Source organism: Kogia breviceps, chromosome 14 (assembly GCF_026419965.1).
Source record: "Kogia breviceps isolate mKogBre1 chromosome 14, mKogBre1 haplotype 1, whole genome shotgun sequence".
Lineage (NCBI taxonomy): Eukaryota > Metazoa > Chordata > Mammalia > Artiodactyla > Physeteridae > Kogia > Kogia breviceps.
Genome location: NC_081323.1, coordinates 74,737,509 through 74,753,664, shown reverse-complemented (window position 1 = coordinate 74,753,664; position 16,156 = coordinate 74,737,509). Strand labels below are relative to the sequence as shown.

Sequence of the window (16,156 nt, the reverse complement as noted above, 5' to 3'; positions counted from 1 at the left end):
TCTCTGTCTCTGTCTCTCTCTCCCAGCTCCTCATTCCCACTTGTTTTTTGCCTGTCAGCTTCATTCTCAGGAAGGCTTTCCCCACATGGAGACAGAAATGGCAACCAGCAGTTCCAGAAAAAGACCCAAGGCAGACATTAAATGGCCCTGCTTCTATCCCTGAACCAGCTGGGCTGAAGAGGCACAACAACCTCCATCCACTAACCCTGTCCACAGAGTTTGAATTTTATTCGGAGGAACAGAGGAGGAATCTTAAAACATTTGAGTAGGGTGTTGACATGGTCAGATCTGTGCATGAGGGAGGAGTCTGGCTGAGGGGCAGGGATTGGGGCAACAGAGGAGATGGGGCTGGAGAGACTTGTTAGAGGCTCTTGGAATCATTCTGGGCAGAAGTGAGGAGGGGTTGAACTAGAGTACAGTAAGTCCCCTAGATAGGAATGAGTTCTGTTCCGAGAGTGTGTTTGTAAGTCCAACAAAGTTAGCCTTAGGTACCCAACCAACACAATCGGCTGTATAGCGCTGTACTGGAATAGGTTTCTAATACTTTTAACACAAACACAAAAAATAAAACATTTCTAATCTTACAGTACAGTACCTTGAAAAGTACAGTAGTACAGTACAACAGCTGGCACACAGGGGCTGGCATCGAGGGAACAGGCAAGAAAGGTTACTCACTGGAGGAGGGAGAAGAGGGAGGAGACGGTAGAGCTGAAGGATCCTCAGCAATAGGAGACGGAGGGCAAGCTGCAATTTCACGTGAACGAACTTACGTGATTGGACATGCGAACACATGTTTGAATCTTTGAAAGTTCACAACTTGAAGGTTCATATGTAGGGGACTTACTGTAATGGCAGTTGGGACAGAGGATGGATCAGTCAGGAAAGAAATTGGTGTCAGCAGAGTGGAAAAGGGTTGCTGGTTGAGGGAGGGTGGGAGGAAGACGCAAGGAGGAGATATGGGGACATATGTGTATGTATAGCTGATTCACTTTGTTGTAAAGCAGAAACTAACACACCATTGTAAAGCAATTACACTCCAATAAAGATGTTAAAAAAAAAAAAAGAGTTGCTGGTGGATTAGCAGCATTGGGGAAGAAAGAAGTGTTGTTTATCGAATGCCAACCACGTGTTGGGCCCTGTGCCTGGCAGTCTGGTGGAAGAGCTGGACCTGTAAACAATTACTATCCAATGTACTAATTACTGTGAGAGAGGGATGCATCAGGAGCCGCTAGTACAGGGGAGAAAAGAAACCATTTGAGGAGTGGCTGTGTGGGGGAGGGAGGTATGAGGGAAGGCTTCACAGAGAAGGAAATTCTGACCTGAGTCTTAAAGGATAAGTAAGGTACATAAGAATTTGGTAGCAAACAAGGACTAAGACATTGCAGGCCTGCGCCAAAGGCAAAGAATAGAGTCCAGAAATATTGTTGGTCAGAAAAGCCACATCCAAACGAAAGATATGTGTATATATACATATATATATTTTGGCTGCGTTGGGTCTTGGTTGCTGCGCGGGGGCCTCCTCTAGTTGCGGCGAGTGGGGGCCCCTCTTTGTTGCAGTGCGCGGGGTTCTCGTTGGGTGGCTTCTCTTGTTGCGGAGTTCGGGCTCTAGGTGCACAGGCTTCAGCTGTTGTGGCGCACGGGCTTAGTTGCTCCGCGGCATGTGGGATCTTCCCAAACCAGGGCTCGAACCCGTGTCCCCTGCATTGGCAGGCGGATTCTTAACCACTGCGCCACCAGGGAAGCCCCAAAGATATATTTAATTTTGCTCATCTAACATTTTTAGAAAGTTTTGAATTGGTTGCCCATATAAAAAGATCTGGAGCTTTCATTTAAAAATCCATATTTCTAACTTGTCTTGAAAAACCAGAAGCAGCAGAAGGTTTAGCTACACAGTGCCCTCATTCTTGCCCAGTGACAAAGGGCTAGAGCAACTGCAGTCCCTCCAGTCCCTATTAGAACTCACCTGGCCTGCATCAGCAATTCGTGTTACCCACGGTGGCTTAAAGATGGCTGCAAATTCTTTGTCACTCTCTGCATCAAAAGGAGGAGTTAATTTTCCCTCTCCTGGGATCTGGGCTGGTCCTGTAACTGCTTAACCGATAGAATGTGGTGGAAGTAACCCTATGCAAATCATAGGCCTATCCTCTTGGAGCATTCTCTCGGGACACTCCCTTTCCAAACCCTAAAATAACGAGAACTAATAAAGCAGTTGTCATTTTAAGTCACAAAGGTTTGGAATGGTTTACTCTGTACAGGTAACTGGAACACCCACCTCCACTCCTTCCCTTGTAGACTTCTGAGGGCTCAGCCTCTGGACCAGAGGAATGAGGGAGCATGTTGAGCTTGGGTGATGAACAGCAAGGCCAGAAGGGTGGATGGGGGAAGATCATGAAGGGCTTTTGATGCCATGCTGAGGGAGTTTCAGTGTTTTCCCAGAAATGTTCAGGAGCCGGCAGAGTTTTGTAAGGTAGGCGTAGTACGACTGGGGAGGTGGCTCTAGTGATGCTGTAGAACAGGGGTCCCCAACCCCTGGACCACGGACTGGTACCGGTCCATGGCCTGTTAGGAACCGGGCCGCACAGCAGGAGGTGAGCGGAGGGCGAGCGAGTGAAGTTTCATCTGTATTTACAGCCGCTCCCCATCGCTCACATTACCGCCTAAGCTCCACCTCCTGTCAGCATTACAGTGAGTTGTATAATTATTTTATTATGTATTACAATAATTACAATAAGAGAAATAAAGTGCACAATAAATGTAATGTGATTGAATCATCCCGAAACCATCCTCTCCTGCCCCAGTCCCTGGGAAAATTGTCTTCCACGAAACCAGTCCCCGGTAGAAGATGAATCAGAAGAAGGCGATCGATCGGTCAGGGAGCTGGCACAATGGTCCAAGCAGCACAGCTCAGGCGGTGGCGGTGGGCATGGAGGAAAAGGGAGAGATTAAGGTCAAGACTTTCTCCTCTTGTGAGGCTCTCCCTGAGGTCCTAATGGGACGTGCCGGTCGAGCCGTGGAGTTGGTAGTCAGAACTAGGGAGCGCAGGCAGTAGGACCGGGCCAAAGAGACAGACTGCCAAAGTTTGAACTTGCGGATGTGGAAGAGATGGTGTAGGGAGACTGGGTGCACTGGAAGAGGTGGCGTCCTGGAGAGCATCCTATAGACAGTGTGTTGGGCAAAGGGAGAGACACCCTGCAGGGGACTGAGAGAAAACTGCAGAGCAAAGAAGGGAACCAGGAGATGGTGGGGCCCAGACACAAAAGAAAGGAAAGATTTCAGAGGAAGGGAGTAGCAGGTAGCATCACATGATCACCAGAACGTGCTCATTTGATGTAATGATCAGGAGGTCACTGGTGGCTGAGGCAAGGGCACGTCTGTGCGGAAAGGTGGGAACAGAAGCCAGACTCATGAGACTAAGTAGGAAATGAGGAAGTGAAGACAATAAGTGTAAACAACTCTTTCAAGAAACTTGATTGTGAACCGTAAGACAGAGATAGGGAAGTGGTTTGAGGTTGCCAAATTGAGAGAGGTTCCCCCAAAGACACAGGGGACCTCAGCTTGTTTTTAGATACTGAAGAGAGAGGGTCTGTGGAGAGGAGAACTTGGCAGTGCAGGAGAAAGGGGTTAAACAATGGAGTGAGGTCACTGAGGAAGTGGGAAAGAATGTGTCCCAAGAGGGAGGCATCAGCCTTGGGCCCCAGGAGGACACCTCCTCTGTAACGACAGTCTATGGTTGTTTCCGGGAGCTGGAGATGTTGTTGCTGTTGGGAGTAAAGGTGTTGAAAGAATTCTTGCCTCTCTTCTCCATAAAATAGGAGTGGCGATCATCTCATAAAGGTAAGGAAGGCAGCCGGAGTAGGTGGCTGGCGAGAAGTGGCCGGCAAGGTTGGCTTAGAGCTGAGCCTGTGGACAAGGCATGTTTATGTGCCTCCCGCTTAAGGCCGGGATGGTTCCTGAATGTGGGTCAGGGCAGATCCTGAAGGTGGATGGAGGACCGCAACTGTGAGAAGTCCTGGGGGCCACAGGGGCAGGGTCCAGGCTGTCAGAGTACCTTCCTGCAAATGAGACCCTGTCACTTCTTTACTTAGACACTTCCATAAGGAGCAAACTCCTTGAGAAGACACAGCTTGAGGTCCCTCACGAGCTGCTTCCCGAGGATTTTCCCAGCTTCACCACTTTCCCCTTCATCCCAAGCACCTGAGCTCCAGCCATGGTGAAGAGCTCACCGTGCCCTTAAAACGTCATTGTCCCTTCCTTGCCTTTCTTCCTCTCTCTTCTCTGCTTGGCAAACTCTTATTCGAGACCCAGTATAAGTGTAATTTCATTCACCCATTCCACCACCACCTACGGACCATGCTTCAATCCTGGTTCGCCCTCCACATCCCGCTGCTCTTGGCTTTTGTACTATCCTCTGCTTCGAGAGGTCGACCGGTGTTGGGAAAATTAATAAAGTAGTCTTGTTCAGGCTTCAGAGGCAGAAGCAGGCCTCTGACCGACTTGTGATCCTGTCTGGACCACGCAACAATTGCTGGTAGCAAGTCAAGCAGTGCTTACGATAAGAAAGGGAGTGGGTCTTGGAATTTCTTGAGCCCTGGGGACCTCGCCAGTCCCCCAGGGTCTGGAAAATCTTGTGGCCCACGTGGTGAAACCAACAACATTATTAAAGTAAACTCAGAGCCGTATCTTTGCACGCAAACTGACCGTATCAGTTTGCGGCCTGGAATTATAAATGGAAGCCCCCAGAACTCCAATCTGAAGTCTCACCCATGGGGTGGACACACCGCCCGGGACCCTTCCCAACTAGGGCTCCAGATTGCTGTCACTTGGGACTTCCCGGCTGTTATTTGGATCTGGAAGTAAGTGTCGGCCCAATTCGGTGATGTATATACCCTGTTATGGTTCTGTAATATTCTTGTTCCTTTCCTTCTAAAGATTGTATATTAAAATTAAGTTAAATCACCTTTCATTAAAGAATTAATTAAAGCTGTTTATTTGTGTGAAACGAACGGTTATTTTGTCAACAAATCCAACGAACCTTAAAACCGAAAGCAGGCTTTTGGCAAAACAACTGGACACCTTGAATGGACTCATGGGTTTCAAGGGTCAGGCAGACTTGTATTTGGATCCCAGTTCGTGTGACTGTGGGTAGGTCATTTACTGCCTGTGAGCCTCACTTTGGTCATCTGTAAAAGAGGGACAATAAAACACCTCACAGAGCTCTTGAGACTCTTCAGTGATGGAATGTTGGTGCAGCACCAAGGACCTAGTGCTGCTTGGAGCATTCAGGACTCCTGGTTGTAAGTGACAGAACTTAATTTTTAAAAATCTACTTTTAGGGACTTCCCTGGTGGCACAGTGGTTAAGAATCCGCCTGCCATTGCAGAGGACATGGGTTTGAGCCCTGGTCCGGGAAGATCTCACGTGCCACAGAGCAACTAAGCCCATGTGCCACAACTACTGAGCCTGAGCTCTAGAGCTGGCAAGCCACAACTACTGAGCCTGCATGCCACAACTACTGAAGCTTGTGCACCTAGAGCCCATGCTCTGAAACAAGGGAAGCCACCACGATGAGAAGTCTGAGCACTACGACAAAGAGGAGCCCCCACTCGCTGCAACTAGGGAAAGCCCACGCACAGCAATGAAGACCCAACGCGGCCAAAAGTAAATACATAAAAAAATAAACAAACCAGGGTCTCCCTGCTTTAAAACTCATGCTTAAAAAAAAAAATTCCTTTTACAGTTGATTTGTTTGAATCAGGATCCAAAGAAAGTTCACATGTTACAGTTAGTTGATATGTTTCTTAAGACTTTTAATATATTTCCCCTTGTTTTTTTTTTTGTTTTTTTTTTTGCTTACGCGGGCCTCTCACTGTTGTGGCCTCTCGGCTCACGGGCCCAGCCGCTCCACAGCACGTGGGATCCTCCCAGACCGGGGCACGAACCCGCGTCCCCTGCATCGGCAGGCGGACTCTCAATCGCTGCGCCACCAGGGAAGCCCTCCCCTCGTTTTAATGCCATTTATTTGTTGAAGCCAGATCATTTATCCTATAAAATTTTCTACATTATAGATTTAGGTAATTGCTTCCTCCTGGTGTTGTTTAACCTGGTCTTCTATCCTTTTTATTTCCTATAAACTAATAGCTACATCGAGAGGCTCCATTAGATTCTGGCTGAGGTACTTAATGCAGAAGTACTTAAGCTGAAATGCTATGATGTCTTGGATCTCTTTTAATAGATGCCAAGAAAATAATGTGGAAGAAGGAATGAACGAGTATTGGCCATGTGTGGGTACTTGTTGAAGCTGGGTGACGGGTACACACTCTAGTGTAAGTGAGCAGCGCTTTGCACCTTTACAGGTGAGGAAACATCACTGCGCTGGGGCGGCAGGAGACCCATGAAGGAAAGGTTCTCTGGGGCCGACTCCATCATGCTCTACAGACCTTTAGGGCACAGCAGACCAGAGGAGGTCTTGTGGGCCTTGCTAAGGAGTCTGAACTTTATCCCATGCTCAGCATTTCAGTCCCTCTTTACTATGTGTATCTGGCACCTTGGAAGGGCCTCGGGTCCTGTCTACCTCCATGGTGGGTGTACCAGTGAGAACCCTTTCAACTGTAAATGCCAGAAATCCAACTCAAAACGCACTGACTTATGTGGAAAAAGGAACTTATGAAAGGTTAAGGGACTCAGGCACAGCTTGATCCAGATACTCAAATGATGTCAAGAATATGTCTGTCTTCATATCTTGTGTCTGCAGTCCTCTGTGTGGGCTCATTCTGGCTGGCTTTTCCTGCATGCTGTCATGATGATCACTAGTAGTCCTGGCCTTACAGCCTTTTAGTTTACTAACCCCCAGTGGAAAGAGGGCTCTTTTTCCTAGCAGCCCCAGTGAATCTGCTTCTGCATGCATAGACTTGATTTAAGTGTCCACCCCTGAACCAATCAAAAAAGGTAGCTTTGGGCTTCCCTGGTGGCACAGTGGTTGAGAGTCCGCCTGCCAATGCAGGGGATATGGGTTTGTGCCCCGGTCCGGGAGGATCCCACATGCCGCAGAGCGTCTGGGCCCGTGAGCCACGGCCGCTGAGCCTGCGCGTCCGGAGCCTGTGCTCCGCAATGGGAGAGGCCACAACAGTGAGAGGCCCATGTACTTAAAAAAAAAAAAAAAAAAAAAAGTAGCTTTGACTGGGGAAACGTGGACCATGTGCCTACCCTGGACACCCTCTCAAACCTCAAGGACTGCCAGTGCATAAAGGTTGGTTTCTTCAAGGAAAACCCAAATGCAGCCTCCAGTAAAGAGGGGATGGTAAGATGCTGGTCCAGTGGCATCGGGCAGGAACATCCTCCCAACATCCCTCACAGGAAGGATCAGCCTCATCTCAATCACATGAAGAGCCGCATGGCAGGGCCCTTCAGCACCCACTACCGAACTAATGCTCACTCTTGTTTTGCTGGGACAGCTGCTGCCTCACAACCTCCACTACCAGCCTCGCGTCTGTGCCCCCCGCCCCACGGCAGAGCAGCTGGAATGAGAAAGTAGCCTCTGCACATCCCCACCTTTCCCTCTCCATGCCTGTCAGGCTCTGCCTCAAGGGGGCATGGTTTTCAGGTCCCTCACTACGTGCTTGTCCTCTGCCTGGAAATGAGGTGCCCCAGGACTGAAGGCCATGGGTGCCTCAGTTTCCTCTCTTTACATGAGGTGGTACCTGCCCCCTGGGTGTGCTGTGAGGACTAAGTGAGTGCAGCGTATTTATAGTGTTAGAGCAGCGCCCAGCACACAGCAGGTGCTCAGTAAACGCCAGCCGTTATTCTCACCATTTCCGCTGGAGACTATACAACACAATCGCTGCCCATCCACGTCCAGTCCCGTCCAGCAGCAGGCTCTCAGGTGAAATATAACACAGAGGTTCTTACAGTTGGATGCTTGAATGGAATAAAAGTGTGTACGACACTTTTATAACCACTCGAGCCTCATAACTGTGAGCTGGACAGGACAAACGATATTTAGCCTCCATTTACGGATGAAGAAACTGAGGTTTAGACCTCTTGCCCGAGATCACGCAGCCAAGCTGTGGTGGAGGCAGCATTTGAACCGGGGGCTGAAGGATCACATCGCTGGGACTTTACCCAGGCTGCTCCTCTGCTGACAAGACCTCCTCCGGTCACGCCTGTTGGCCCCTTCTCATCCTTTCAGGTTCAGTCTCAATACTGCAAACGGTAACAGTGGTGAGAGGTAACATTTATTAAGTGCTTGCTACGCTTTGGATGAGGTGCAGAAGGTTTTCCGTTCCAATAAAGTCAGGAGGTAGGTATGACGCTGTTACAGAAAGAGAAACTGAGGCTGACAGAGGTTAAGGAACCTGCCCAACATCGCTCAGTAGGTGTGACGGCCAGGGGTCAAACTCATAAAGCAGTCTGATTCTAGAGCGGGCCTTTCCGCATTGCTACCTCCGAGACTCTGATCCCAAGGATGGGAACGAACTCCTTCCTCTTGAGTGTGAAGTCTGGGCTTCGGCCTCTACTTAGCTCCTGGAGCTGTTATTTGTGCCTCTCCTTTCAGTAGGCTGAGAGCTCTTTGGGGCAGGAACTCGACTCTGACTTTTTCACTTCCGTAGCCCCTGAGCAAAGAGGCTCTCCATAACACCAAATGATTTCATTCACCCCTGTGAGGCAGGCAGAGGTGCTCCTAGGTGAGGACAGACCCAGAGAAGTTAAGTGACTTCTCCCAAGGCCACCTGCTTGTGAATGTAGGAGCCTGGAGAGGCCCCAGGCTTCCTGGGTGCAGATGGGTGCAGGTTTCTCCCTCCTCCTTGCCCCCCCCACCCGCCTTTCTGTTCCCTGAGCGTCGTCGGTGGGGGAAGAGGTGGCAGCATAGCCTTAGCTGTGGGTGGGTGGGGGGGGTGCTGTACCAAGGCCTGCTGGGAGGACTGATGGGCCCTTGTATGAATGCCAGGCGAAGAATGGCGAGTAGGCTGGGGGTGGGCTGAAGGAGGGAAGAAGGAACGGGTATTTTTTACATTTTGACATTAAAAAGTGCAGATCAGATTGTCAGCGACTGGCCAGCAGCATCTGTTTTGGTTTGGAATTGGCAGCTAAGGCGCTGAGCTTCTCCGCGGAGGGAGGGGAGGGGAGGGGAGGGGAGGCTGCGGGCTGGTGGGGCGAGGCGGCGCCTCTGCGGAGGGAAGGGCTCTCCCCTTTAAGAGCTCCGCCCAAAGGGGCGCTGCCACCCCTAAGGAGGCGGGCGCCGCCGCTCCTCATTCATTGTCTTGACAAGAGCATCTTCAGCCGGCAGTCGCAGGCTCCTCCAGCTCCTTCCTCCTCCTCCTCCTCCTCCTCCTCCTCCTCCTCCTCCTCCTCCTCCTCCTCTCCCTTCTCCGTTTAGGGGGGTCACTCATCTCTCAGCAGCAGGTAAGGCTGGAGCCCGGGGACGGGACTCGGCATCGCTGCCCTGGGCCACCTGTGGGGCACGCGGGAGCCTGGCAGAAGCCCTCTGCGGGGGCCGACAGACTGTCAGAGCGAGCTGGCTCGGAGGCGGGGACACAGCCCGTTCACGGCCCGCGTGGCGGGACTCGCCTGGGGTGTGGGTGCGCGGAGGAGGGTCCGTCTGCGCGTCTGAGAGCTCCGGGAGCGGGCGAGGGTGAGGGACCACCGCAGCCAAGATGGAGGTGGGGGAGCCCGTGGGTCAGGACACGCGCCGACCGGACTCTCCCCAGAATGGGTCTTTGGGGTGGCAGTCGGGGGCAGGGTGGGCTGAGCCCAGCAGCTGCCCTGAGCTTGGAGACAGGAAGGGGTTGAGAGCAAAACAAGAAAAGACCAAGTTCCCCTTTCCGTGGTTTCCGGGGCCTGGTACCTGCGGTGGGGAAGGTGGGGTGGGACGATGGCTTCCTGTCGCCCAACCTCCGATTTGCGGCTCCCCTCTCCCCAGACCCAGGCTTCCCACCTGGGATGGATCCCCTGCCCCCAGACTGCTTCTCCTCACGCAAGCTCCTCACCTGCTTTCCAGGAGGGTGCACCGCGGAGCCTCCTGGAGAGTCATGGGATGGGCGAGGCTGGCTGGAGCCCCCAGTGAGAAGGGCTAGGCCTGAAGTGGGGGTAAAAGGGTGAAGCTGGGGCTGTGGAGGAGAGGCCCTGGGGGGGGCCCCCACGGTGAGTTGGAAGGCGATGCTGTTGGGTGCCAGGATGGGGGCCTGGAGCCTGGGGAGCCAGAGGCAGGCCCCTTGGCTTCGCTGTCACCCAGCCCAGGGGGAAATCCATCCTAGCTGGACCTCCGAGAAGTGAGCGCCGGCCTCTCCCTTCCTGTGGATAGTTCCACTGGGGCTGGAGAAGGCACTAAAGGGCACCTGCTTAAGCAGAGGTGAGAAGCAGAGGTGCATGGAGGAGGAGATGCTGGGACCCGAGCCATCCACTTGTTTCTGGTGCCCAGAGACCTGCTGGGGCAAAGCCCTCCTGCCACTGAGGACGTGCCTCCCACGCAAACCCACACGCCTCTTCCCTCAGCATGTCCAGCCCTGGGCCTGGAGGCGGGGAGGGCCCCTGCCTCTAGGCAGCTTCTCATGTGGGTGTGGGGACGTGAGGTCTGGACACTGAGGCTGAGAGAACCCACCCTCCACGCTGTTGCACTGAGGCCCCGGAGTGTGATCCGTCAGAGAGGAAGGGCTCTGTGTCCGTCAGCCATTCTGTGGTCAAATCGGCACTAGGTGCTACCCCACATCAGGCTCTGCTGGGGAGGCTGAGGGTCCAGAAGCCAGGCCTGGGGCGGGTTGAGAAGGTGGGCCTTGCAGTTTAGCCAGGGGTGAGGAGGTGTGGGCAAGGCGAGTGTGAGCGTAGCAGGATGTCAGTTACAGAGGAGAGCGGCAAGGGGCCGGGGAGACACACTGGGGAAGTTAGCTGAGACCATGACTGCCAGGCTGAGGGGTGTCCTGGGGGAGATGGGGGCCACTGTAAGGTCAGATTTGACCTGAAGGGAGAAAAGTCCTCCACCTGTGTGCCTTCCAGGATGAGCCGGCAGGTGGTCCGTTCCAGCAAGTTCCGCCACGTGTTTGGACAGCCGGCCAAGGCTGACCAGTGCTATGAGGATGTGCGCGTCTCACAGAACACCTGGGACAGTGGCTTCTGCTCTGTCAACCCCAAGTTCGTGGCCCTGATCTGTGAGGCCAGTGGGGGAGGGGCCTTCCTGGTGCTGCCCCTGGGCAAGGTGAGTCCCTGGAGCCCTGGGGGGGGGCCCCTCTGGTCATCTAGTGGCCCCCTGGGGGTCCTGATGAGGTGACTGACTATCCCCAAGCCTTCCCGGACCACAGTGTTGTCTGTAAAATTGAGCTGAGCCAGATGAACCTTATGCTTCCTTCAGCTCCTACATGCAGTGGTCGGATGGAAGCTAAAGCTCAGGGAGGAGATGACACGGGAAGGGACGTACAGTGAGTCCTGCAGACCCAGGGCCAGGCCTCCCAATTCTCAGCCTGGACCTTTCTCCCCTTGGGAGCACGAAGAGTGCTGGGATGGAGTCTGGGCAGGTCCAGCAGTGCTCTTAGGGTTTGGAGGGACCTTTCGGAGCCCTTGGGAACGCAGCAAGCTCTGGCTCCCAGCTCACAGGCAGGGGTGATGTAAGAGACCCTCTCCGCTCCCCCAACCCGGCCTCCGTCAGATCTCGCCTCCCCGGCCCTGTTGTCTGCTGACCCCACCCCCAGCACACTCCTGTGCTCTTGGGTGGTGAGACAGGAAGGGGAGACAGGCCCTCAGTTGTTACCTTAAAAGGGCCGATGGAAACAAGAGAAGAGGAAGTGGTTGTCGGGGTGAGAGCTGGGCCCGCTCTTCACACAGGAAGCCCTGCTGCAGCAGCTGTCCCCGGAAGAGCCCATTTCCAAACCTCTGCTCCTGACGGGGGGCCGGTTATGACAGACTTCCCCATCCCTGTCCTTCTGGAAGAACCCATCCCTACAGCCCCATCATTCACACACACTTCCCTGGGGAACTCCAGCCCCAGTATAACTACCTCCCCGCCAGCCTGTCCCATGCCCAGGGCCCTGGCCTGTCTTCCCATGGGGGCCTCACCTGGGGAAGCTGGGCTGGGAGTACCGGGCCGCGGGGCATGGATGAGAAACTGAGCTAGAGATGGCAGGAACTTGGCAAGGCTCTGACAGCAAGACAGGACCAGCCCCGTGTGCCCATCCTGAGCTACTGAGTTGCCCAGACAACTCTGGGGCTGGGGCAGAGGCCCAAACCCTCCCACCCCAGGCCCCGCTCTGCCTCCCAGGGACCTCACAGCTTTTCTCTCCGTGCCTCGTGGAGGGGAGTGGGGAGGTTGGATTGGGTTTGGAGGGCAAAGCACCTCCCTCAGAGGCCCTGCTGTGTCCTCTAGACTGGACGTGTGGACAAGAACGCGCCTATGGTCTGTGGCCACACGGCCCCAGTGCTGGACATCGCCTGGTGCCCGCACAATGATAATGTCATTGCCAGTGGCTCCGAGGACTGCACAGTCATGGTGAGTGTGGGGACACACGGGCCAGGAGGGGGCTCCAGCACTGGAGCTGACATTTGGAGCCCCCAAGACTCACTCGCCGCTTCTCTGCAGGTGTGGGAGATCCCTGATGGGGGCCTGATGCTGCCCCTGCGGGAGCCTGTCGTCACCCTGGAGGGCCACACCAAGCGCGTGGGCATTGTGGTCTGGCACCCCACGGCCCAGAACGTGCTGCTCAGTGCAGGTGCCCGGGGGGAGAACTAGGGAGGGCTGGTCCCGACAGCGAGGGTGGAAGGCTCATGGCTTCTGACACTGGGGGCATCGCCCAGGTTGCGACAATGTGATCCTGGTGTGGGACGTGGGCACGGGGGCGGCCGTGCTGACGCTGGGCTCGGACGTGCACCCGGACACAATCTACAGCGTGGACTGGAGCCGAGATGGCGCCCTCATCTGTACCTCCTGCCGCGACAAGCGATTCCGCATCATTGAGCCCCGCAAAGGCACCATTGTAGCTGTGAGTTGCCTTGACCCTTGACCCTGAGAGCTTTGCCCCTCCTACCCACCACCAACCAGGCCCCTAGATGCTACCCACTTCCAGCTGGGGCCTGGCCCTTAGGGGGTGCATGCGGATGCCTGACCGGTCCCCTCCCTTTCCTTCCAGGAGAAGGACCGTCCCCACGAGGGGACCCGGCCTGTGCGCGCCGTGTTTGTGTCAGAGGGAAATATCCTGACCACAGGTTTCAGCCGCATGAGTGAGCGGCAGGTGGCGCTGTGGGACACGGTGAGTGCCCGGCGGGGAACAGGCTTAGCCCCAGACCTGCCAAGTGTCTGGCTGGAAGGCCATGCCCTCAGTTTACCCACCGCGAGATGGGGTTTTCCGCTGGTTGGTCTATGAGCCCCCCACCCCACGCCTCCATCACTGGACCACATCTAGGCCTGACATGGCCCAGCTCATTATAACCCCCTGCCCGTCTCTACAGAAGCACCTGGAGGAGCCGCTGTCCCTGCAGGAACTGGACACGAGCAGCGGTGTCCTGCTGCCCTTCTTTGACCCAGACACCAACATTGTCTACCTCTGTGGCAAGGTGGCCCAGTTGGGCAGGGGGACTGGGAAAGGACCACCGCTGGAGGTATCTGCCGGTGTTGATCCTTCCTTCTTTCCACCACCTGCAGGGTGACAGCTCTATCCGGTACTTCGAGATCACTTCCGAGGCCCCATTCCTGCACTATCTCTCCATGTTCAGTTCCAAGGAGTCCCAGCGTGGCATGGGCTACATGCCCAAACGTGGTCTGGAGGTGAACAAGTGTGAGATTGCCAGGTAACTGCCCCTGCCCCTGACCTGAGTATGCTCCTTGGGCAATGCCGACTGCACGTCGAGCTTCCGTCCCAGCCCTGCCATGCTGTGGCTGCTGATCGCCTTCCTGTTTCCACAGATTCTACAAGCTGCACGAGCGGAGGTGTGAGCCCATCGCCATGACGGTGCCTAGAAAGGTGATGCTCCAGTGTCCCTCCCCGGGCTCTCGGAGTGGCGGGTGGTGGTGGTGTGGCCCAAGCACTTTCTTAACCAGTCTTGGCCTTGCCCCACAGTCGGACCTGTTCCAGGAGGACCTGTACCCGCCCACTGCAGGGCCTGACGCTGCCCTCACGGCTGAGGAGTGGCTAGGGGGTCGGGACGCTGGGCCCCTCCTCATTTCCCTCAAGGATGGCTACGTGTCCCCAAAGAGCCGGGAGCTGAGGATCAACCGGGGTCTGGACACTGGGCGCAAGAGGATGGCACCCGAGGCCAGTGGCGCTCCCAGTTCGGTGAGAGGCAGATGGGAGCCCAGGAATCAGGACAGGAAGATGGGGTAGGGCAGGGGCTGCTACTGATGTGGTCATTGGCCCAGTGGAAAGAGGCTGGCATTTGGGGCAGCCCAAACTCACAATGTTGGGGATCCTTTGGGGGCTGGGAGTGGATAATCCTGAGGCCTCAGGAAACAGGTTTCAGGCTTATAGGCCTGCAGCTCTCTGGCTGAGAGTCAGTAGGGCCCAAGCCCTGGGGCTCTTGGGAGGAGGCCTAGTGGCCAGGGAGGAGCTGGGCCTGATGCAGCCCTGGATCCCCCAGGATGCCGTATCCCGGTTGGAGGAAGAGATGAAGAAGCTCCAGGCCACGGTGCAGGAGCTACAGAAGCGCCTAGATAGGCTGGAGGAGACAGTCCAGGCCAAGTAGAGGGCCACCGGCTGAGGCCAACGGCACCACCTCCCTCCCTTCCACTCCTACTCCTCAGGCCACAATGGCAGATAAGAAAATACTAATAAAATGGCTTTATTTTCTGGTACCTCTCAGACTCCAGTGACTGGTCACCAGATTCTGGGTCTGCTGAACTGACCTGCGCTTGAGCTTCCCCCTCCATAGCCTTGATGAGCTTGACCCATGGCAGGGGCGGGCTGGGGAGATGCCTCTGAATGCCCTAGACCACAGACAGGAACAAGCCTTTGTGGGAGGGAGCCATCCTGTGCTGATGTGGGTTGGGAGCCTGCTCTGTTTTCCAGTTGGTAGGTCGAAGCTGCTCAGGGCTCTAGCCTGGAGCCTCGGTCATTCTGTTTACCCCAAATCTGTCTTTGCTGGTCAACCACAACATCAGCTTGCATGCAGCTGTCCTGACACTGCTGCTTGCTTGTGGGGAAAATGAAGCAACCAGCACTTACGTGACATCTTTCAAACTGTAAGCCCAAAGGATCAAAATAAGGGGTCCTTTTGTAAGAAGAAAGCTTAGAATCAAAGCAATAGGCCCTGACCCTAGTTTACAAGCGAGGAAACTGAGGCTGAGAGCAGGAGCTGGGCATGCTAAGGGACAGATCCCGAGTCAAGATGCAAGTCTCCCCTGCTAGTTCAGAGCCTTCCCTGCACGGCGTAGCTGCCTCTTGAGCCCTGTCTGTGGCTTCCACCTGGGTCTGGCCTCAATCTGTCAAGCCCCATCAAGGGGGGACTTGGAAATGGGTTTCCGATGGCCAACTTAGCAGGTGATCCCCCCTGAGCTGGGACACAGGACTATTGGGGGTGGGTGTCCCGGCCACAGCAGGGCTTTGTTCATCCACATAGGGACCACAGCAAGGACTAAATGTCCCCTTTGAACCCCCAGTCCCCTTTGGCATGCCGTACAAATGTCCCTGTCTACCCATTTGGGTCTCAATCTCTATGCAAACCACGTGACCCTGGGCAAGTCACTTCTTTCCAGGCCTCAGTTGCTCATCTATAGAATGGGGAGGGATTCCACCACAGCTCTGTGAACCCAGGGGGTGGATCCAATCAGGGGTGTGGTACAGAGAGAAGGAGACCATCTGGAGCCTGGGCCTCAGCCTCCCACACAAAGGGATGATGGGCCCTCCTAGTGAAGCAGACTTGTGGGTAGTCACTAGCTCTCCTGGCCCAGAGAAACAGAAAAAAGTTCAGGGAAGGATCCCTGGAACTCAGGAGGGTTAGCCCCTACTCACCATGATTTCCAGCTTCCTCTGAGAGAAACAAGAGAGGGACATGGGGGTGGGGGGTGGCGGTAATTTAGGGGCCAAGAAACCGGCCTTGAAAACAGGAGAACAGGGTGGGTGGGATGGTTGAAATCTGCAACTTCTCAGCCCCAAAGAGCTCTGGCCCCCATTAGCACACTTTCTGTTCCTCCTGGGTCTCAGGGCCCTCATCTATGCAAGGCCTAATCAACCCTGGCACCTGTGTC

The 16,156-nt window shown here is 54.7% G+C and overlaps 1 protein-coding gene across 1 annotated transcript; it reads left to right on the top strand.

Moving 5' to 3' along the window:
- The first annotated feature begins 9,202 nt into the window (after positions 1–9,202).
- Positions 9,203–14,764, top strand: CORO1A (coronin 1A). The gene is made up of 11 exons (XM_059036454.2): positions 9,203–9,399; positions 10,987–11,185; positions 12,347–12,469; positions 12,560–12,689; positions 12,775–12,959; positions 13,107–13,226; positions 13,426–13,530; positions 13,619–13,764; positions 13,880–13,937; positions 14,034–14,249; positions 14,551–14,764. Exons 2-11 carry the CDS (start codon positions 10,988–10,990, stop codon positions 14,653–14,655), a joined length of 1,386 nt encoding a protein of 461 aa, XP_058892437.1. The 5' UTR covers positions 9,203–9,399; position 10,987; the 3' UTR covers positions 14,656–14,764.
- The last annotated feature ends 1,392 nt before the right edge of the window (positions 14,765–16,156 follow it).